Source organism: Elephas maximus, chromosome 6 (genome assembly GCF_024166365.1).
Source record: "Elephas maximus indicus isolate mEleMax1 chromosome 6, mEleMax1 primary haplotype, whole genome shotgun sequence".
Taxonomy (NCBI): domain Eukaryota; kingdom Metazoa; phylum Chordata; class Mammalia; order Proboscidea; family Elephantidae; genus Elephas; species Elephas maximus.
Window position 1 is genome coordinate 84890702 of NC_064824.1, and position 24553 is coordinate 84915254.

At 34.9% G+C, this 24553-nt stretch overlaps 1 protein-coding gene across 2 annotated transcripts in view; it reads left to right on the plus strand.

The window, feature by feature from the left end:
* The window catches only part of ITGAV (integrin subunit alpha V), a 106896-nt gene that overhangs the window by 60768 nt on the left and 21575 nt on the right, over positions 1-24553 (plus strand). For both annotated transcript variants that reach the window (XM_049887614.1, XM_049887613.1), the window contains exons 7-22: positions 1393-1518; positions 2389-2433; positions 3250-3293; positions 3383-3439; positions 6016-6068; positions 6497-6699; positions 9764-9955; positions 11892-11937; positions 13496-13603; positions 15747-15805; positions 17795-17949; positions 19910-20047; positions 20304-20371; positions 21528-21675; positions 22190-22282; positions 23994-24073. In XM_049887614.1, the coding sequence (XP_049743571.1) occupies positions 1393-1518; positions 2389-2433; positions 3250-3293; positions 3383-3439; positions 6016-6068; positions 6497-6699; positions 9764-9955; positions 11892-11937; positions 13496-13603; positions 15747-15805; positions 17795-17949; positions 19910-20047; positions 20304-20371; positions 21528-21675; positions 22190-22282; positions 23994-24073 (1615 nt within the window). The remainder of the gene's footprint in view (positions 1-1392; positions 1519-2388; positions 2434-3249; positions 3294-3382; positions 3440-6015; positions 6069-6496; positions 6700-9763; positions 9956-11891; positions 11938-13495; positions 13604-15746; positions 15806-17794; positions 17950-19909; positions 20048-20303; positions 20372-21527; positions 21676-22189; positions 22283-23993; positions 24074-24553) is intronic.

Below are 24553 nucleotides of genomic sequence, written 5' to 3' on the forward strand. Positions count from 1 at the left end.
AAGTGTCTGACCTCTGTGCCTGGGAACCAAGACCACCAGGCAAGGATTTTCAATCAAGACTGCTGGTTAACTCCGCCTTTTTAAGAAACACAGCTGTGAACGTGTTTAAATGACTTGTTCTTTTATAGCTTGAGTGTTACATAAGGTCTGTAGGTACTCCTATTATAGATTAGTACAGATACAGATATTGTTGATGGTATGTTCATTGGAATTTTATTGTAAGTAGCCTGTAATATGTAACTAAAGGGCTTGGTGAATGGGCAGAGAATATTTTAGTTTAATACGATTAAAGTCAGAAAGTTTCAACCTGGATAAGTATGCTACAATGAATTTTTCCATAGATCTCAGAATTGTCCCTGGAAGAAAATTATACTGATACTGTTTTTCTGTTACAAAAAGATGATGAATTTTTCCGTGTTCTTTGATTCAAGGAATATTTCCTGACTGGCTATTATGTGTTAGGCAGTGTTTAGGCACAGAGGATAAAGCAGTAAACCAGATGGAAAGTGTTTCTACCCTATAATCTCAACCTATGGGACTGGACAGATTGGAACAGGACTGAAAACTTCAGCTATTATGAATTTCTTCCTAAAGCAGCAGAAATAAAGAGACTGTTTTTACGACGTTATAGACATGACATTTGATAAATCAACCAATCTTTTTCGGGGGCATGGGGAAGGCCAGTCTGATTTTTGTGTAATCATCTAGATTTCTTGTCCACATAATAACTTAGGTTGTGAAGAAAGGTGAATTTAGCCCAGGCAGACTGCTTCATAAAGGTGTCCAAGTAACTTGTTCAAGAAAATCAATTGAATCTCTTATTCTCATTATAAAGTTACCATTATTTAATTGTTTCAGCAGATGTTTCATGTTTTAGCAGATTAGGTTGGGAAATTGCCATTGATTTTATTATTCTACTTATATCACATCGATTTTTGGTAAATTAAGACAAATCCTGTCATTCTCAAATATCTGCTTATTGGCAGAGACTAATTTTAAGTACTGTCAGAATAGAAAGAATTGTAAATAATAATAATAGCAAATTGCAGAGTTTGTATCAAAAGGAGAGTTATATAAGGTTAATATTTAGAAATACTAATGTGTAATGCTATTGTTTCCTTTTATACAGGAGCCATTAATTATTTGCATAATAAAGTTCCCATTAGAAGGTTATTATTAATATATATCTATCTTCTATCTGGAGTCCTGGGGGTGCAGTGGCTAAGAGCTCAGCTGCTAACTAAAAGGTCAGCAGTTTGAATCCACCAGGTGCTCCTTGGAAACCCTATGGAGCAGCTCTACCCTGTCCTGTAGGATTGCTGTGAGTCTAAATCGACCTGATGGCAACAGGTTTGGTTTTTTAATATCTTCTATCTACTTTTTTTTTTTCAGGTCAGCTCATTTCAGATCAAGTGGCAGAAATTGTATCTAAATATGACCCCAAAGTTTATAGCATCAAGTATAATAACCAGTTAGCAACTCGGACTGCACAAGCTATTTTTGATGACAGTTATTTGGGTAAGCAATACCAAAATACAGACTCTTTTTACAAAGCCGTGGTGTGTGTGTCCTATATTTGGCATGCTAAAAACTACTTTATAAAAATCTTTAATGTGTAACATATTAGGATTTTAAAAAATATAGTGAACATACAATTGTAAATTGTTATTGAGTGCTTAGGTTATGTTACATTTTAGTAATTTAAATTTATGAGAGTGATTATTTTCATCATAATAATAGCAGCTAACATTTAAAATATGATTACTGTGTTGTCAACATTGTTCTAAGGGTTTTATCTGTGTTAATTCATTTAATCCTCACAGCAAGTCTAATCAAAGTGTACTCTTATTATTTCCATTGTATAGATGAGGAAACTGAAGCACAGAGTGGCGAATTAATTTGCCCAAGGTCACTCACTCATAACTTGCCGATTTTAGATGCAAACCCAGGAAGCCTGTCTCCTGAACTTTTATCCACTATGTTAAGCAGTTTTGGTCTTTAGAATTTATTAATCTGGTTTTCTTTTCTCTTTTTAAATTTTTCTTTTATTAAATCAAATCATACACTGCAGAAATAGTACTTTACTGATGGAATCTGTTAGTGTTTGTTGCTCTTTTATGATGAATTACATATTTACTTTGTTTTTAACTCACTCATTTGTAAAATTAATAAAAGTCTTGTTTTTCTAGTAGAGATATGCTACTTGAGTCAATTATTTTCTTTAAGACTTAGTTTGTCACGTACGTATGAATCTGTTATCCCTAAAGGACAAAATATTCCATAATTAAAGGAATTGCTTGAAAATATTTTCAAGGAAAGCTGACTCAGCAAGTACACTGAAGGTCACTATCCTGGCTTGATGATGTTTACTTTTGCTTGCCTGTTTAGGTTACTCAGTGGCTGTTGGAGATTTCAATGGTGATGGCATAGACGGTATGATTCTCTTGAATTATATTAAACCCTTTTTTCAATTTTAAATTAAACATTTGAAACATGTTACATTGAAATATTTCAGCAGTTATATAGTTTTGAAACCATTGTTATGGAATATAACATGGGAAATGAGGGAGACATTAGTGCATTACAGGACTCTGAGCTCAGTTGATGTTGATCACCCTCTAGTGGCCATTAAAATTGAGGCAGCTCTCTGCCTCAACCTCTTCCCCTTCTACTCCTTTCTAGCCCCCAGCACTAGCAGTTATTCCTCCAGCTCCTTCCTTCTTGCTTTCAACAAAATGGCTCTTCTTGGAGAGGCTTCATTTCTTCTTTCTTTAGGCATAATTTCTAGCCTTCTGCCTCCAGGGCTGTGTCTGTAATACCTATCAGTCTTCCTTCAGAGCTCAAAGTAGGAATGATGGACTACACCTAATTTTTATCACATTTCTGTGCTACAGCCCCCATCGCTCCTCTTTCAGTTTGCTCTGTATTATTTTTCAATAGTGTAAATACAACTTTTCTTCATTCTTAGGTCACTTTATCTTATTCTCTGTTAACGGGATTACAAGTGCCTTGAGGACGAGTATGCCTTTATTTGAAAGTCCTAGATAATCTTTCTATATTTTGTAAAGATTTGATCTTGTGGTTAAATCATGCTGGGACCATTTATTATGGGTTACCAGTTTTTAAAAATCGCATGTTTATTTTCTACTGAAATAATAAAAACAAAAGCTTTCTGACACATCTACTTCCTCCTGTAATTTCCAGTCTTGGTCTTCAAATAAATGATTAAGTTTTTTCTTTTCCTTTCAGATTTTGTTTCAGGAGTTCCACGAGCAGCAAGGACTTTGGGAATGGTAGGAAAGTTGAAGAGTGTTTTTTTAAAAAATTGTTATGGCTTCTTACATTTTACTGTATTTCATATATATTTGTTTTTCCTGTGCAGGTTTATATTTATGATGGGAAAAACATGTCTTCCTTACATAATTTTACTGGTGAGCAGGTATGCTTTCAAAATAATATTTTTTTCTTACTGATTGGAAGACCACTATATATTCATGGGAGAAAATTTGGAAAATAAAATTATAAAAGCCAACTATAATTCCATCAAACAGAGATAACCATTCTCATTTTGGTGTATTTCTTTCTCTTTTATGTGTATGAGTACATGCATAGAAAACAAAAATCAGTGTAGACTGTTATTTTTTATTTATTTTTTTTTTTACTTAACATTTTAAAATTGGCATTTCCTAATTTCTGAAAACTTTCTGCCAACATCGTAATGGTTGAATGATCTCATAATATTCAATATTATAAATACAAGGTAGGCTTTAAATATTTCACCTTTGTCTTAAAAAGGTTTTAGATTTCATATTATGGATGGGGTTTTGTTTGTTTATTTGGTTTGGGTTTTTTTTAAGGAAGTACAAAATCAGATTGTGTACATACATGTCACATACATAGAACCACAAAAACTTTTTCTTTGATGATGAAATTCTAATTTAATGCATGTCTTTTAATTTTAGTAGATGCATAACAAAGAATGACACAGATATGTATGCTACAGATACTAAAAGCAAACTTCACTTATTTGAACTATTTGAAATAACATATTCATCTGTTAAAAAGTAATAGTTTTAAGTACTAGGCATTCTGTATAAGTGCAGGCATTTTATAATATTCTGTATTGTATGTCTTAGAGAATTAAACCATAAGTTAGTAACGAGGAAGGAAAAATTAAATGGTAGATAGAAAAATGAATCATACGCTGCAGATTGTTGGCTTTGGGAGAAGACTGACAGGATGGAGAACTAGACTCATGGCCTCCAGAGGCCCCATCCCACTTTTTTCACAGTCAGTTGATGAGCAACGTGGAGTGGTCAGCAGCTGGCAGGCAGGTTATGGCTGCCGCAATGGTGGTTATCCCTTTGTGTCATTGTGTCTTCTTCATCTCGAACGACCCCTGTCAGTTGCCTATGTGCAAGCCTCTGGATCATTTATATGCTTTCTTTATTATTCCTTAGCCATTTTGTGGGAAAAAGACATGGGCTTTGGATTAGGACAGACCTGGGCTTTCTGTATTCAGTCTGTTATTGCAAGGGACAAGGCGTTTACACCGTAGATCTGGTTCCTCATTTATAAAAATAGGGATATTGTTTAACTTCCTCGTGGGAATGTTGTGAGAATCAAATGAAAACACTTCAGTCATAGAGCCCAGGACAAAACTTGTCCCAGTAAATACCATCTTTTCTTTACCCTTTCAGGGCAAATACCCTGTAAGACTAAGGCTTGAGAATATTATTCTGTTAAATTCCAGTCACCCGGTACTGTAGACACAGTATATGTTATTACACACGGTCCGATCTTGTGATTGAGTACAGAACATGCCTTTCATTTTCTCAATTACACTGTACCTACCAAAATAGATAATGTAGGAATCTCCCTTATTATTCCCTCCTAATATCTCTACTAATCAAATTTTGGAAGCGTTACTAACTTTCCTTTTGGGGTTTTTTGACTCATTCTTTGCCTTGGTTCAACTTTAATTTGTCATCTTTGCTGGTTTTATTTTGCTTGTTGGATTCTCTTTAGAACTTCCCTTTTCACATTTATTTCTAGCCAAACTGTTCTGTTTCTGATGGCCAGCAGTCTGCTGTGGTGGGGGAGAGGACATCTCTTCTTTCTATCCACAATAAACCTGTAATAAACCCAAACACATTTGTACACAAAGGATCAGGTAGTGTTTCATTGTGTCATACATAGGGTTACTATGAGTCGGGACCGACTTGACGGCACCTAACGACAACAAAAACTGTTGTATAACTCAAAAGCAAAATGACCTGGCCAGTGATCGATTGAGCTATAGGACAAGAACTACCTTCTTTCCATGCGTTTTCAAACAGTAGTTTCTTTAGGGTAGTAGTAGTTCCATATAGGAAAGCCAACTTTTCAGTTCATTAGTAATTGTTATCTATTATCCTCGTGATGTAGTGGTTAAGAGTTCCACTGCTAAGCAAAAGGTCGACAGTTTGAATCTACCGGGCGCTCCTTGGAAACCCTGTGGGGCAGTTGTACTCTGTCTGTCCTATACGGTTGCTATGAGTTGGAATCAACTCAACAGTAATGGGTTTGGTTTTTTTGGTATCCTCGCTGCATACATGTTGATACAATTCAATTAAAATATTTGTCTCCAACTGTATGTCTGTTTGATCTGGAGTGTGTCTGCTGGTGTCTCGAGTATTTGGAGTAATGGAGAAGAAGGAGATAATAGGTTCGGCCTGCGAAGGAAAGTTGATTTTATTTTGCCTTTAAATGGCATATGTTGAAGACATTGAGAAGACATCGGATTGATGTATGTGGAATATGCTTTGCCCATGAATCTAGTGAAATAAACAGGCCTCATTACCTGATTGTCATTGTGTTGGTAGACTAATCCAAAGAGAAGAAATTTAGATTGATAGACTAATGCAGAGGGGAAAAAAAGCCCCTAAAAATTTATTTGATAAGTATACTACAAATGTTAATTTTCCAAACTTGTTGGATGAAATGTAAACATTTCATTTTCATCTTGTTATCCAGATGGCTGCATATTTCGGATTTTCCGTTGCTGCCACTGACATTAATGGGGATGAGTAAGTTTGCAAAAATGCTCCCAGAAACTGTTTTCTCTCATGTTTATGAACATTTTACTAAAACCAAATAATTTTTCTTCTGTTTCTCTGTCCTCTTCTTGCTAATCTTTCTGTTTGAGAAACCAATTTGAAGCAGCCTTAATCGTGAATATTAGATAACTAATATGTTGGCCATAATTTCAGCTTTTATGCCATCAAAGAGTAAAGTAATTTTATGAATGACTCTTAGTTTCTAAAAAGAGTTGAAGGAAGTCTTGAATTTGAAATAATTGCTGTGTTATAACTAACCACTTTATACCTCAGTGTGGCTGTGAGAGATACGGAAAGATGGAAACTGAGTTTTAATACGAAAGAACATGATTACTAATAATCAGGTGGAATTTCATCTTGCTTTAGTGAAATTATATGAAATTATTTTGTTCTTTTAGCTATGCAGATGTGTTTATTGGAGCACCCCTCTTCATGGATCGTGGCTCTGATGGCAAACTCCAAGAGGTGGGTCAGGTCTCAGTGTCTCTGCAAAGAGCTTCAGGAGACTTCCAGACAACAAAGCTGAATGGGTTTGAGGTCTTTGCGAGGTTCGGCAGCGCTATAGCACCTTTGGGAGATCTGGACCAGGATGGCTACAATGGTAAGATTGAAGTTCAGCAACTGTGGGTCCCTAATTCTCTGTGCCTGCCTGGAAAATTCCTATAATCTTGTTTGTGGAATTTTACTAGAGGCAGCCTTCCTAGAAAGAAGGATTGAGTGACACACCTGTTAAAAGGCATCACTGCAAAGTTTTCTGAAATGGACCCTATGAATTATTATCCGTGCACTTCTAAATTAGAGTGTTGACATGGTTAATTTCTGAAAGGCATCTGTTTGCCCAATGGGCAAAGTGCTAGGTAGTGATTTTCTGAGTCTCTGTGTCCTCTGGAAACCATGGTGGCGTAGTGGTTAAGTGCTACGGCTGCTAACCAAAGGGTCAGCAGTTTGAATCCGCCAGGTGCTCCTTGGAAACTCTATGGGGCAGCTCTTCTCTGTCCTGTAGGGTCCCTATGAGTCAGAATCAACTCGACAACATTGGGTTTGGCTTTTTTTTTTTTTTTTTTTTGGCTGTGTCCCGCTTAGCAGCAGTGCCCTCTGCTGTCCCCAGTTGGCTACAGTGTGAAAAATGCTCCTAGCTCATTGTCTAGGCAGCAATGACTCTAATGCAAACCTCACTCATACCTCAAAGGCAGTGGGTTGATTTGTGATTAATATTTTTAAAGTTTTAACTTGGCTCTGGTTACCTAAAATATTCTGAGGGAGTTCATATCCCTTATGTCTCCCTTCATGCAGGACATGTTAAAGGTGTAAGCCCATTGTTCCCTTTCAATAACAGTAGACATCTTTAAAAACAAAGTCAGATTTTATTATAAAACATTTTTCTGAAACATGAAATATAGATTATTAATCATCGAGATTTTTTTAAAAGAATGCTATTATAAACTTTTCTAGAGATCACAGAATGAAGATCTTGGTTTATTCGTGTAATCAGTAATACATAAGGATATGCCCTTAAAATATAAAGAAAGTTATATATTAAGAAGAGAAGTTCAAAAATAGAGATGACTCTTACGTTTCTTAAATAGTAGTGAAAAAGAATATATTTTTCTGGCCTCAAGACTCCACTCTTGTCCAGTAGGTAGTTTTATGTCATGTACTAAAAATGTCTTTTACTAAAAATGTCTAAGGTAAAAGTTCTTCGGTTTTAGAGAAAAACTACTCAAAGGTACATTTTTCTTTCTAAAATAGAGTCTTAAAATTTTTTACAACCAAGAGAACTTAACATAAATTGAGTGGATCAGTGGTATAAAGGTAACAATAGAAATTCAAAAGAATACTATGGAACAGACCAAACCATTACTCATTAATAACTAAAGCAACCTAGAAAATAGAGGGTCGGATTTGAATAAAGTTAATGAGTTCTCTACAATAGCTTGGCCTCTGTCTTCCAGGTTTTTTCTGGGAGAGGTTTTCCGGCATGTTGGCTGTCATCTTATCTTTAGGGTGTTTTATCCACTTTAAAGAAATTTTCCTCACTATTGTGGCAATAGTGCTTTTTATTATTTTTTTTGTTAAAATGTGTTATTTGCCATCACAACGAATATAAATAACAACAACAGAAAACTTGAGGTTTTACAGAGATTTTACAAAGATGTACATTAGGGATAGATAACATAGAGGCCGATTATGTTCTTCCATTGTTTCTCCTTAGATCTTATTGTCCAAATAGTAGATTGTGAAAGATCATGTCTTTAGTGGAAAGTGTTCTGAGTTGTTTTTATGTAACTATGGATAAGGAACTCTTTGTTGTAATCTGTGCCTTTTCTTGTTCATACCTGAAGACTGTAACCCTTTGTTGCTCCTGTGTTTTGCCCTTTCTACCTCCTGCCATCACAAAAACACTAGGTGTCATTAAGTAGGATACCAAGCTATATGTAGCTTTTACATAACCTTGAGGTAATTATGCACATTTTTGGTCAGTACCCCTCAAGAAAGGTAGAGGAAAAAAAGAAGAAAGAAAAGACAACAACCAGAAAATGGCACCTAAGATGATCACAGGAAGAACTAGATTGCATGAAGAAGTAGAACTCTTCCTACTATAGATGACAGCGTCAAGAGAGAGAATTAGAATTCACAAAAGAATGGAGGGTTTAGAAAAGATACAGATAATTTTCGTTAAACAGTCTCTCAATGCTAGAGCCATCTTCTGCTGAGGAGTTGTATTTTAAGAAATACATTCTTATTGCACGTATCAATTTAGAAGTTATACTTATCTTTTGAAACTTAAGGGCAAAAGAAGGATACTTTTATATAACTTAAATACTACTTTTTCTTTAAGGGTAATAAACTTGCTCATTCAACAAATTTAGTTGGTGCCAACTGCAGACAGATCACTGTTCTAGGTGCTGAAAATGAGAGGCTAAATCAGAGCCCATTTGTGTCCTTAAGGAACCCAGCATTCAATAAGACAATGTATATGTAAGCAAATAAACACTAGAATTTGATCATCTGAGTGTTAACAATATTCCTGGGCATAATGGTCTCATAAAGGATGAGTGATCAAGATGTCTTTGATGTTTCAGGGGATGTGTCATCGAGGAGGCATAAAACAGTTTGGATACAGTAAGGAAATTGAGGCATTTTGATATGGCTGGTACATAAACTTATTTGTTTGTTATTTCCATACACATTAAGCAAGATCAAAATGAAATTATAACTTGCAAATTTCTGAGCCAGGTGGACTTCTGCTCCAAAGAAACTAAAAACCATACTTAATTAGAATTTTGGTAAATCTTTTAAAACCCTCCCCCAACTGCAGTTTTAAAGATGAGGTAGTTGAGGTCCAGAAAAGTCAGACCCAGAATATGTGGCTCCAAATTAATGTCATTTCTATGTGGTTTCTCTTGAATATCCTTGGATTAGATTTTTGCTTTTGAATGAAGAGTACCTTACTGAACTTTGAATTACCATTTGTTATGAGAAGTGAATTCTCTAAATATTAGGATCTTCTTCATTTTAATAATTATCAGGTCTACGGCTTTCTTACCCTCTTCTCCTTTTTCTCCCCTTCTTTTTTCTATTCCTTCCCCATCTCTTTTTTCCCCTTCTTTACCCCTTCTTCTTCCCTTCTCCTCCCTCTCCCCCTCCTCTTTTTTCCGCCACAGATATTGCAATTGCTGCTCCATATGGAGGTGAAGATAAAAAAGGAGTTGTTTATATCTTCAATGGAAGATCTACAGGCTTGCATGTGGTACCATCTCAGATCCTTGAAGGGCAGTGGGCTGCTCGGAGCATGCCACCAAGCTTTGGCTATTCAATGAAAGGAGCCACAGATATAGACAGAAATGGATATCCAGGTACTTTCCTATAAATAGTATATTTATAGTTATTGGATTTTTTCAGTCCTAATAGCAAATAATATTAGTTGCTCCTCTCTTGATTGATATTTTAAATCATCTCAATTCAATATTTCAAGTATTGGTCAAGCCCCTAATATATTTAAGGTCCTGTTCTCATCACTAAAGGGGATACAAAAGAAAGACAGCTCTATTTCCTGGATGTTTACAATAGGGAGCACATACTCTACTGAGTTTCTTCTTCTTTTGTCTTGAAGTCTATTATGAAATGAAAAACAGAAGTCTTGAAGTCTATTATGAAAAATGTAGAAACTATAAATAAAAACTTAAATGCTCATCCCAAGTTTTTAAATTGTTAGCCATCATTTTTGAAAGACCTAGCATGTGTGTGGCCCTGACTGATCATTGTGGCTTTTTAAAATATAAATGCAATATACTTATTGAACTTTTAAAAAACACAGCAAAGCTTATCTTTTCAGTTTTTTTTTCCTGTGCATTCATAACACACTTTTTTACAAAATAAAATTGTGCTTTATGCACTATTCATAGCGTATTTTAATCAAAGTATCAAACATTTCTGCGTTACTAGTTTTCTAAAACATGGATTTTATGTTTCCCATTCTGTTACCTGGGATATCATATCCTGTTTAGCCTTGTTGGATGTTTATATCCTTGTATAAAATTCTAGTGCATACCTCTGATAATTTCATTAGGACAAAATTCTAGAATTGCTATGTCAAAAGTCTATACATTTTTTAAAAGCTGTTGATACACACTGTCAAATTACAACCCCACTCCCTCCAAAAGAAGGTTTTATCAGCTTTTTTTTAGCACTAATTGACAGTAAGTGAGAATGATCATCTTCCCATGCTTGTGCCTACACTGGGTGTCATCTTCTCTTTCTTTTAGAATAATTTTTGCCTGTTTGATAGGTGAAAAATGTTATTTTGTTTTAACTTATTTATTTTTTAATTATTAGTGAGATTAAGCATTTTTGTTTATTTGCATGCATTTTTATTTTCGTGAATTTCATTTTTGTCTTTTTTCTCCTCCTTTTCTATCAGAATGTTTTTCTTTTATTGATTAATTGATTTTTTTTTTTTTTCGTTTTCTTTAAAGCACTGTGGCAGTGCTTTATTTTGAGGATATTATTAACTCTTTAACTCTCATATATGCTTCTCAGTTTGTCACATTTACATTTTGGGCATAAGAAGCTTTTAATTTTTACATAATCCAGTCTGCCTATCTTTAGAGTTCCTTGGGTGCTTTTCTGCTTAGGGAGGGCTTTTTCAAGTTTAGCTTGAGCTAGTGCTCAGAGTTGATTTTTTCAATTGTGAACTGGTTGTTCTGATGTGTTCTGTTCTTGCTGATTTGAATGATATCTCCTGTCATTCTAAGTATATGTATTGTGCTTTTTTGGTTTTGTTTTATGTTTTAAAATTGTGAAATTCATAGGCATCTATAACGCTTTTTTCTACTGGGGTTATATATGTTTGGGGGAGTGTGTATTTCCTTATTGTTGCTGATTTTTATTAAATAGCCATAAAAAAAAACTTGTCTATTGGATGAAAGTCTAGTTTTATGCTGAGCATCCGTCGTTGATGATAACTTGTTTATAGTTTTCATTTATTTTAGCCTTTTAGATGTTCTCTTGCAACCACTTGGAAACCCTGGTGGCGTAATGGTTAAGTGCTACAGCTGCTAAACAAGAGGTCAGCAGTTCGAATCTGCCAGGCGTTCCTTGGAAACTCTAGGGGCAGTTCTACTCTGTCCTATAGGGTCGCTATGAGTTTTTTGTTTTGTTTTGCAACCACTTAATGAAGAATAGTTTTAAGACTGTGTCTAAATCTTTTTTATGCATTGGAGGTTTTGTAGAATGGTATATGAATTTAGGAACCATTATTATTATTAATGTATTTTTGTATTATCTCTTAAGATTTGATTGTAGGAGCTTTTGGTGTGGACCGAGCTGTCTTATACAGGTGAGCATATTTCTGTATCCTGTAATATAGGGGTATTCTGAATTATTTGAAAACTTTATAGTTAAGAACCAGTATTTCAGTTTTAGTCTCTTCCTCTTGAAGTATTAATTAAACTTTTTTGGTCTTTCGAGTCAAGATTTGTTGGTTAGTGGTTGTCATCGAGTCAATTTTCAACTCATAGCAGCCCCGTGTGACAGAGTAGAACTGCACCATAGGGTTTTCTAGGCTGTTATCTTTATGGCAGATCACTTTATGGCAAGTCTTTCTCCTGCAGAACCTTTGGATGGATTCAAATCACCAGTCTTTTGGTTAGCAGCCATGCACTTAACCATTGCTCCACCAGGGCTCCTTTTTCAAGATTTACTATAGTATTTATACGAAGAGGACCCAAGGAAGAGAAAGCTGTAGATTTTTTTATTTAGAAAAGCATTCAAGATTTTTCCTCTTCTTTAAATTATGTACAAGGATATTCTATGTTTTTAATTGCTTTTTAAAAATTCTCTGAGTTTACATTTTCTTACAAGAGACAAGAGATTAACTTGGTGCCTCTGACACAGTATTCTGTGACCACAGGGGCAGTATGTAGTGAATCTGAAAATGAATATTCTTATTAGAGAAACATGATGAAGCTCACATATTCCTGTTCTAATTTTATATATATTCCAGCTATTCACTGTATTTCATCAGTTTATTATGCCTTAGAATATCATCTGACCTCCCAAGTAGATTAAGATGTTTTCACTTTATGGGCCGTGTTTACACATGGTAGGAAAACTAACAGAGTTAGTGACAGATCAACTTAATTGTTGTTATAGAGGCAACATATGTACTTACAAATCCCTGAGATTTATGGCTTTTAAAAAAAGCACACTGACTTGAGCCCAGTGTAATTTTGTACAGGTTTTGAACCTGTGCACTTAACATTTGCAAACTGGATTTTAATTTGCTGTTTTAGTTTTTTAAATGAATGTTAACGAAATAATACATGCAGATGGTAAAAATTCAGACAATACAAAAGTGGCATAACAATTTTAAAAAATACATTTTCTTCTGTATCAGTCACTAGTTTATTTGTGTATTCTACCAGAAATATTCTACGAATAAAAAAAATCATGTAAACGTGCATATATCCTTTATACTTAGTTTTTTTTTTTTTTTTCTCTCCTACTAAAATCGTATCTTGGATATATCTTAGAGACCATTGCCTGTCAGCATAGTTGGATTTACAGCACTCATTTTTCTCATGGTATTGTTTGGAGTTAGGTATCCCACAACTTATTTAGCTAATCTACTTTAGTATTTAGCTAGGGTAACCAGTTGTCCCAGTTCGCCTAGCGGTTTCCCTGGACACAAGGACTTTCAGTGCTAAAATCAGAAAAATCAAGACAGTCCCGACCAAACCAGAATGGCTGTGCATCCTACATTCAGGCTTTTTTTTTTTTTTTCTTTTTCTTTATTAGACATTGTACTGTTTATGCTGTGAATCTAAACCTAAAATGCTTGGAACAGTATAATATTTATTTTAAATAACTTTCTTCTACCTTTTCTTTCTTATCAGGGCCAGACCAGTTATCACTGTAAACGCTGGCCTTGAAGTATACCCTAGCATTTTAAATCAAGATAATAAAACCTGCCCACTGCCTGGCACATCGCTCAAAGTTTCCTGGTAAGGGTATTTGTTGAATGGAAGTTATTTTGTGATCATTGGTTCAATAATCATTAAAAGAAAAAAAAAATCATTGGAAATTATTGAAAATGAAAAGGGTACTAAAATATTGCTAAAGCAGTTTCTATAGGTACACTCTCTTTTTATGTCATAGATTGCATTATGGAAGTATTGCTCCAAAGAAATCATCCAGAAGCCTCCAGAAATATTTTATAAACTAGAATAAAATTATATGTAAAAAAAATGCATGCTCCATGAATATATTCAGAAAGAAGAAATAGCTAACAAGATCTTGGAACTCATTTAATTCTAAATAGGTCCATGGACATTTTAATTTTTAAAAGAGAAGTCATTTTTCAGATTTAGTATCTGTGAATCACTAGGTGTGAAGAAATTTTGTTTTACTCTAATTTATTGTTCTTCTACTTGTTCCTGTACTCATTTCTAAAGAAAAAATATATTATTCTTTTGAAAGTCCAGTGTCTGAATTCTCTGTTATCAAGTCTATATCATTTGTATGCTATTTTCATAACTTTTGCTACATTTTCATTCTACCCGTAGAATTATTACTATTTTCTTTAAAAATTTGAAAAGTGATTCACTATCTCCTTTAAAATATTTAAAAATAAAATGAAGAAACCAGAATTTTTCTGATAAATATCAAAATAAATGTAAAACTAACGTAATAAAAAATTTGACCCATGTGCCGTTAAAATCACCTTCGATAACCTACTTTTAGAAATATTGCTCCAGTTGTTTGCTCACACAGAGAAATTAGAGAGAATTTTTAGATGAAAGTTAGAATGATTGAAAGCTGGGAAAAATTTTAAAAAGCTAATAAAATATTTCTGATTTTTGCTTTAGATTTATTGTAGTTATTAAAATCACTTTTCAAAATTTTATTTTTTCATTGAATTATATTGGAAATTCAGTAATATTTGCTCTTCATTTTTATTGCTTGGCAGTGGACTTGTTTTTAGGACTTTGGCTTTAAGTTCCACTGCCTTTCTTCCCTTCATTCACCCTTCATTTTCCTCTGAAGTTGCTAATAATATGCTAATAATTCAAAGGCTTCAAATTCAGTAGGGTAGGAGCTTTCAAATGTTTTTGACCAAGGCACATAGAAGAAATACATTTTGCATCATAACCCAGTAGACACACATAACTGAATCAAAAGTTTAATGAAATAATACCCTTAATATTTATATCAGTTTTATTTTTTAAAATGCTGGCTACAACCCATTAAATTTTGATTTCATGAGCCATTAATAAATTGTGAAAAACACTCCCCTAGAAGAACTTGTTAATTGTTAGGTCCTTTAATTAAATGATACATTATTTTAAATCTGAACTGTCATTTTTCTCATTCAGAGTTAACAACAGGTTTTATAAACTTGAAAGAAGATTAGAAGATTCTTTTTCTTCTTTCTTCTCATCAAGCTACTGTGAAAGGAAATGTGCTTATATTACTGAAGGATGAGTTAGGATTATTCTGTATAGTTTCATGTTTCAGGAATGATGTTAGGATTTCACTTTTGACTTGAGACCAGAACTGGGTAATGCCTGGCTAGCATTACTGAACTTTCTGATCAAGGGTTCTGTAGCAGAATCCTGATCAAAAGGGGTGAAATGCAGAACAGAATTTCAAATTCTTACAGATGACAGACTTTCTGGAGCTATGGAGGCTAGATAAACCCCTAAAACTATTGCCCTGAGATAATCTTTAAACCTTAAACCAAAAACATCCCCTGAAGTCATTGTAAAACCAAATGGTAGTTTAGCTTAACTGGTAAAGCCTTGTCTGCCTTTAGCATTATGCTCTGTTAAGGACTGTCTATATAGGATCAAATTGACAACAGCATCTTGAAAGCTTAGGTAGGAATCTCAGGGGGCAGTGAGTTTATGTTAATGAGGGAGGAACAACTCAGGACGGTGAGAATGTTTGCTCAACTTGAAGAATGTAATCAACGCCACTGCATTGTACACATAGAAATGGTTGAATTGCTGTATGTTTTGTCATACGTATTCTCAACATTACAGAATGAATAAAATTAAATAAAAAATGCTAAGGCATTAAGGCTTCACGATGTCAACTATAAACTAGATTATAGAATTTATATATGTATTTTTTGTTTTTGCACAGTTTTAATGTCAGATTCTGCTTAAAGGCTGATGGCAAAGGAGCACTTCCCAGGATGCTTAGTAAGTTGAACTATAAGAAAATGATACTATTCTAATGATGCTGCATGCACAGTGCTTAATGTTTTGGGGTGTATAAATAGTCACTCTAATTATTGTTGGTGTATTTTATTCGAATGTTTGTGTGTAAAGATACTCAAAATCTCACTGTAATTACTTCATTTGTTTGGAAACCCTTAAGCCAGTTCAGAAATAATTGGCATGTCTTGGCATTCTGGGAACAAAATGGCCCACTCAGTGATTAGCCTTCAGAAAGCTAAGCATTTACCACTGTGAGATAAATGAACTCTGTGGGAAATAAATATCGTTTGCTTATAAGTGAAGGGCCTACTGAGAAGTTTATATTTTGTGCCTTAGAGAAATTACCTCCTAATTCCCCCTGGGTTAATTTAATCCACGCAGCAAATTCTTAACTCCACTTTTTTTTTTCCTAAAAATGGTTTTATGTGACCCTGAGAGCAAGGTAGAGGGTTCAATAATTGTTGCCAATATTTGTCAGTATGTTAGTCACAAGTGCTAAGGAGCATTAATAAATGGGAAGAGAACTGAAACTGTTGGGTGTGTGTCTATGCGTGAAAGTTTACATAGGGTAGCTAGGTAAGCTCTCACTGGAAGATAACGCTTCATAAAGACCTGAATGGGATGAGAGAGCTAACAGATGTCTGGAAGAATATTTCATGCAGACGAAATGATGATTTCAAGAGGCCTGAGGTGTGTTTCAAGAGGCCTGAGGTGTGTTTAAGGAGCCCTGGTGGCATGGAGGTTAAGCACTTGGCTGCTAACTAAAAGCTTGGCAGTTTGAACCCACGAGCTGCTCTGCAGGAGAAAGATGTGACGGTTTGCTTCTGCAAAGATTTACAGCCTTGGAAATCCTATGGGGCAGTTCTACTCTGTCTTACAGGGTCGCTATGAGTCAGAATCAATTAGACAGCAGTGGGTTTTGGAGGTGTGTTTGGTATGTTTGAGGAATAGTAAGGAGGGCAATGTGGCTGGGTAGAACAGAATTGGAACCAAATCAGAACCAAAATGACCCACAGTTTTCACCAAAATTTGAAACAAAGTTCAACATTTAGAGAAATTTGGAAGAAGCTGTGGTTTTAAGGTCTGTACTCATCTCCTTTGAAGAAACTACTTAAAGAAATCATTTTTTGAAGGTAGTCATCCTAACAGTTACATGCTTCAAACTTTTGGCCACATGTTCATTAATGAGTGTCTGGGTGGTGAAAAGGTTAACATGCTCGGCTTGCTAACTGAAAGGTTGGAGGTTTGAGAATTCTCAAAGGTGCCTTGGAAGAAAGTCCTGGTGATTTACTTTCAAAAACTCAGCCACTGAAAACCCTGTGACACACAATTCTACTCTGACATACCTGGGGTCACCGTGAGTTGGGATTGGCTTGACGGCAACTGTTTGTTAACTACCGTTCTCATTAAACTGTATTTGGTCACTTGCTTCGTGAGAGACATACTTGCCTGACATTTTGATGTGTTGGAATCAACTTGGTGGCAATTTAAAACCAAAAAGCTTCATTGGAAGCAGGAGTTACAAATGTTACAAGCTATTCATCACATAGAGTTTAATATAACAATATGGGTACATATTAGTAAATATTTCTTAATCACCAGCAACAGTAGTCCTGCTATTAACAGTATTGGTGGAGTCATAATTACATATATTTCATATTCTGAACTTTTTTATTTTAGCTTAAAAGAAAAAAAAATCCTATATCTAATATTTGTTTTAGTATTCAATATTATCTATTGTGTAGAATTAATATATGGCATTACTTTGGATTAAAATTAATGATCAAATACTGGGAATGACTGTATTGGTGGTTTTGCTACAATATATAGACTTTTTTTTTTTTTTAACCAATTCGAAGCAAACTACTTCTTAAGTAATAAATGTTTTTGTTTACATGAAAACTCTAGATATCTAGGTCAGATAGGTGTCTGTAAAAAACACGTTGGTTATGTGTTCTTTGGTTTGTATAGATTTCCAGGTGGAGCTTCTTTTGGATAAACTCAAGCAAAAGGGGGCAATTCGGCGAGCACTGTTTCTCCATAACAGGTCCCCAGGTCACTCCAAGAACATGACCATTTCCAGGGGGGGACAGATGCAGTGTGAGGAACTGATAGCATATTTGCGGGTAAGATACTATCTGGCTCCGCTATCTTTTCTTTTTAGTCAGTAATTCTTTTCTTTTTCATCTAATTATTTTCACTTTCTCCAAATTCTTTTTTTGGTGTTAAACCAAAAGGAAAAACAGAAAAATGTACTTGTTGAAATTTGGCTTTTTTAAGGGTCAGACCTGAGCAATGGATCTATTCCTGGCAGCCTAGATATTCCAAATGATCTTTCCACAACAATACTACTGAATAAATTATGATAAACATACTTCTGAAGTATTGCTGGACTCTCCAGAAAGTAAAAAAAAAAATCTTCTTCAGACATGGATTAGACTGAACAATGGGTTGGAGAGGGATGCTGGTGAGGAGTGAGCTCCCTGGACACTTGAGACTATGTTGGCATCTCCTGCCTGGAGGGGGGATGAGAGGGTGGAGGGCATTAGAAGCTGGTGAAAGGGACACGAAAAGAGAGAGTGGAGGGAGAGAGTGGGCTGTCTCATTAGGGGGAGGAGAGTAATTGGGAGTGTGTAGCAAGGTGTATATGGGTTTTTGTGTGAGAGACTGACTTGATTTGTAAACTTTCACTTAAAGCACAATAAAAATTATTAAAAAAAAAATCTTTGGAGTCCAAAAAACAATCCATCAACTAAAAAACTCCAGTGGCTAAATCTAAACTGTGAGTTGTGAGGAAATGTGTGAGCCAGGCTGCTGTGAGGGGCGAGGCTAGGAGGGTGAGTTTAATTGCAGACACCAGAAGCAGGATTCAGACTCACTTGGGGCCTTCTGTAACCCAGGGGTGCCTGAATCTGAGATTCCTGCATCTAGCCCAGGGACTGGAATAAGAGTAATGGGTTCCCACAACAGAGGAGCACCCTGTCCCCAGCAGGAGCAAGTGCAAAGCCTCTGTGGAGGAGAACAATCCAAAATAGACCCCATGATTTCCATGAGTTAAGTTCAGTCAAATATGAATTCGTTAAAAAAAAAAAAGCACCAAACACACAAGCAAACAAGCCACTAGAAGAAACAACAGGCTTTAGGCCTGCAGAGACTAGAGATGCTGCAATTATCCGCTACAGAATATAAATTTGTATTAAATGTTTAAAGCAATAAAAGGTGGAATTTTTTTTTAATGTGGTAAAGAAATGTATAGAATGTTTGCCATTTCAACATTTTTTACATATACAGTTCGTTGACATAAATAATGTTCATCATGTTGTACAGCCAAAGAATGGAATTTTTTAAAAAGAAGATAAAAACATCAATAAATATTTTGGAGACACAGAATTAGCAAGCTTGATTTAACAGATGTATATAGAACCTTGCACTTACCCAACAATTAGAGAGTATAAAAACTGACTGTATGTAAGTCATAAAGGAAGTCTATACAAATTTCAAAAAATTAGTGTCATGGAGAACATGCTCTCTGATCACAATCCAGTTTTAGAAATCAATAACAAAAAGATAAACTGAGAATTAAATATTCTTTTAAATAACTTATGTGTCAAAAAATAATTATTATGGAATTTACTTGGAACTGAATCAAAGAAATAGTGTATATCAAAATGTGCAAGATGTCAAAGAAATAGCATGTGAAGGTGAACGTATAGCCTAAAATGATTTTTTTTTTTTTTAAAGAACAAAGACTGCAAATTAGTGAGCTAAATGAGCTAACTTAAGAGGTTAGAAAAGAATCAATAGAATAAGCCCAAAGGAAAAATGGGATAAGAGCTAAAATTAATGAATTTTTTTAAAAAAGATAGAACAAAGAGGATTAACTTTTTGAGTGATTGACCAAGAAAAAATGAAGTAAAGAAGAAAAAACTCACAAAAGTAGGAATTGAAGAGGAACATACTACAGAGAGTTTTGGTAGATTTAAAGGACCAAAGATAATTATTACTGGCTTTGTGTTGTGCAGCTATGCATTTCTCTAGATAGTTTAAGTTCACATCATCATTAATTTGAAGCTGTTTCATTTCTAGGATGAATCTGAATTCAGGGACAAGCTCACTCCAATTACTATTTTTATGGAGTATCGGTTAGATTATCGAATGGCTGCTGATACAACAGGCTTGCAACCTATTCTTAACCAGTTCACTCCTGCCAATATTAGTCGACAGGTACTGTACTTTCTCAACTTATTGTGATTTTCACGCTTTGGCCTTTTTTAAAGGTCTTAAAATTTATATTTTTAAATGTATGGCATTGTGTTTACATTGTGTATATTTTTAGAGAAGAGCAGTGCTAGCCATAAAACATATTGTTGGTTTTTAATTTATGTATGTCTGGCACAAACGTGGATCATTTAGTACAGATGTGCATTCGCACTCTATATTGGTGTTATTCACGTATAAAACAATGAAATGTTTTTTCTAGGCTCATATTCTACTTGACTGTGGTGAAGACAATGTTTGTAAACCCAAGCTAGAAGTTTCTGTAGATAGGTAAGTTTTGTTCCAAATAATAAACACTATAATAATGATCTTCAGTAAGAAATTTAAATGGAAGAACATATTTTTCTGTTTGAAATACCAATATATTTTAGTGAGAATTAATTATTTTGGAGGACAATGCAAGATTATCTAGGAGTAAAACTAATCAGCGCTAAGCTTCAAAAAAAAAAATCCACTGTGTTTTCAGTAGTAACCTACTTGATAGATCTATTTCTACTCATCATTGTGCACTGTCATGAAGTAACGTTATATCCTCTAAAGAAAATATACTTCATTGTAGATAATACTCTTATACTCCAAGGGATATTATCGTTTTATATAATATGTAAATTAAAAAGAACTGTGAGAATCATTGCAAATGATTAATTTGGCTTTTATATTTAGAAGAAACATCAAGGAATTAATAAGTATATACAAAGAGGTATGATATTACCTCAGTAATAGATATGTGCGGAGCCCTGGTGGCTCAGGTGATTCAAGCACTCGGCTGCTAACTAAAAGTTCATTGATTTGAACCCACCAGCTGCTCTGCGGGAGAAAGATGTGGCAGTCTGCTTCCACAGATATTTACAGCCTTGCATACCCTATGGGGCAGTTCTACTCTGTCCTATATAAAAAAAAAGTCCTATATGGTCGCTATGAATTGGAATTCACTCAACGACAATGGGTTTAAGTTCTAGGTTTTTAATAGATATATGAATAATGGTGATATACTAGTGGCATCAATGTGTTCTTTCACTGAGAGAGGCACTAGGTTTGCACTCAGTGTGCTATTTCCAGTTTTCTATTAAGCTGTGAACCAAACTCACTGCCGCTGAGCTGATGAGGACTCATCGTGACCCTCTAGGATAGAATAGAACTGCCCCATAAGGATTCCAAGGCTGTAAATTTTTATGGAAGCAGACCGCCACATCTTTCTCCTGCAGAGCGACTGGTGGTTTCGAACTGCCAACCTGTCGATTAGCAGCTGAGTGCTTAACCACTCTACCACCAGGGCTACTTACTGAGCTGTGAAGTAGTCTTAAAATATCTTGAGACACTGTTGAACACGTTGGTGCCGTCTTTGTATTTGTCTCTCATCTCTTTGAACAGTTATGCTCTCCCCATGCAGTTTTTTTTCACTGTCTAGATTTGTATTAACTTGTAGTGATCAAAAGAAGATCTATATTGGGGACGACAACCCTCTGACATTGATTGTTAAGGCTCAGAATCAAGGAGAAGGCGCCTATGAAGCTGAGCTCATTGTCTCCATTCCACCGCAAGCTGATTTCATTGGGGTTGTCCGCAACAGTGAAGTAAGAAAGCTGCTGCTTTAAAAATCAAAATGCACTCATAGGCATTACTAATATTAATGTGATGCCTCCCCTATTTAGTGAAGCATTAGCTTAGCCATTCTACCTAAAGTGAAATTGCTAGAAAATAAAGTGCCTATCTTACATAATCCCTTTCAAGCCTAATACTTTCATAATGCATTGGTATGACATTTTTAGAATTGCTAGCTAAGTGCCTGAAAACGAGGTCAGGTAGATGAAGTGTCTAAGCCTGTCCATCAAATTATTTGCATATGTATCTAAATCCTCTAGGGATCTTTCAGAAACACTTATATGTGTATGTGGCAGTTGGATATAATCTTGGCTTCTCCCTCATCTGCATTTGCTCAAATAGATCTATTTGCTTTTTAAAACAAAAAATTTGAATATTCAACTACTTGGTAAACCAGTGTTGCCCAGAAACATTATAGTCTTGTGTTTTTTTTCTTCCTTTCCCCATCACTCATTTATATTTCTTTAACATCTTTGTCTGTCAAAGGCCTTAGCAAGACTTTCCTGTGCATTTAAAACAGAAAACCAAACCCGCCAGGTGGTTTGTGACCTTGGAAATCCGATGAAGGCTGGAACTCAAGTAAGGCATTTTAATTAATGGATTTTCTTTTTTCTCTAAAGAGAATAATATAGTTTTCTCTGGGTATATCCATAGTAATTTTTTATAAACACTTCCGATTGATATCATTAAGTTGGTTTTGATTTAGAGGTTAGTGATAAGCAGAGTTTTATTTAATTTTGACCAAGATACTAAAATAGTAGATTGTGCTGTAACACTATGTTTAACAAATTGCTCTTTACACTGTGTTCGGTTTGATAAATGGATGAGAACATGGTTTAAACTAAGGACCGAAGTGACCATTTTTCTGTTTCAAATGTATGCTTTCTCTCATGGATCCTCAAAAAAGCAACTCTGGAAAATACTAAGCCTGTCATTCTTGGATGATTTATCCCATTTATCCCATTAAGTTGAAACACTGTATGGTCCCAGAGGATCAAAGAAGAGCTTAGTTTGATCAGGCTCCCCTTCAGGTGATAGAGAACGGAACCCAGGAGCTTGAGAAGAAGCCCCAGCGGATCTCTTCTCAAATCCTCTAAAAAGTAAACAGAATACAAACCAGTAAACCAGTTGCTGTCAAGTCGATTCCAACTCATGGCAACCCCATGTGTCTCAGAGCAGGACTATGCTCCCTAGGGTTTTCAGTGGCTAATTTTTCAATAGATATCCAGTCCATTTTTTCAAGGCACCTCTGGATGGACTCAAACCTACATCTTTTGAGGTAGCAACTGAGCGCATTAACCATTGGCACCACCCAGGGATTCTATTTTGTGTTGCTTTTTCAGTAGCATTTAACAGTAAATATTGGTAATTTGAAAATTTGTGATAATTTGGGGCTCAATATTTCATTTTATTCAAGTATATTTTCAAATAAAAGTCACTATTTCTAGATATCTTAGGGAAGAAGGCTTGTACAAATACCTTGAATTCTATTTTTTCACATGTATTTAACCCAATGTTTCATTAACAAGTAATCATGCTTTTTATTTTCTCACATTCTCATCTTCATTTGCTCTGTCACTCATTGCCCATCCATCCTAGACAGTTCATGGTTATGCCAAATGGCCAACTCCAGGGTTTGTAAAGTGGGAGACAGTATGGTGAAATATCTAAGAACTGCCATTTGTATATATCATTAATATAATCCCCAAGAAACTTGCTTTGTCTCACCTTTCTGCTTAATTGTCATCTTTATAATTTATCAATTTTCCACCTGCAGGAGTTAGGATGTTTGGTTGTAGTGGGGTTGCAAGAGATGTAGAGAAATTCTGGTTCTGGCCCCACCCATGCATTTTTTTTTTTAGCTAAATTCTCTTTTTCTTCTAAATTACCAATTTCCTCTTCTCAGTTTCCTTCCTGACCCGTTAGTACTGGTTCAGTTGTTGGCTTTCTGTTAACCAAATCATTGTGCATAATGGCTGTACTTTCATTGAATCAACAAATACTTATTACTGCATTTTACTAGTTAGTGGTTTAATAACTAATCTCGTAAGGAGGTGTGATTAATACTTGTTGTTAAGTAGGCTCCATTATGGATTGGCCCAAGTATCTTAAATAAGAGACTTGATCAAAAATTAGATTTAATCATCTTTGTTAGAGTACATTCTGTTTTATTTGTAAGTTTAGAAAAAATCAATTTTAGAAGATTCTTTTTTATTTGAACATTTGATGTGAAATTTCATTAATTAGATATTGTTTTGATTAACATTACCATCTTTTTTTCCCATTTTAGCTTTTAGCTGGTCTTCGGTTCAGTGTGCACCAACAGTCAGAGATGGATACTTCTGTGAAATTTGATCTGCAGATCCAAAGGCATGCAAACAAATTTTATTGGCTTTTGATAACTATTGAGGAAATACTATTATAAACTTATGACGTAATATAATTTAAATATCATGGAATAGAAGAGACTAAAATTTTAGTATGTGGTTATAACATCGTTAAAGTCAATATTTACGTTATAAGAATAATTATAATGGTGGTTTTGAGTTTGTAAAACAAAATTTCTATGTGCCATTAAACATGAAGATTAGACCAAATAGATAGATGGCTTTAAAAAGAAGCAAAACCTTAAAATTCAGTGCTAATGAAAATAATTATTTTAATTTATAAGTTTTTCATTTCTTTGTCATCTGGTGTCATAGTGGTTAATAGCTCTGCTGCTAACTGAAATATCAGCCGTTCCTTGGAAGCTCTACGGGGCAGTTCTGTTCTGTCGTAGGGTCTACTGGTAGGGTTGCTATGAGTTGGAATTGACTCAATGGCAATGGGTTTGGTTCCCCCCCGCCCCCG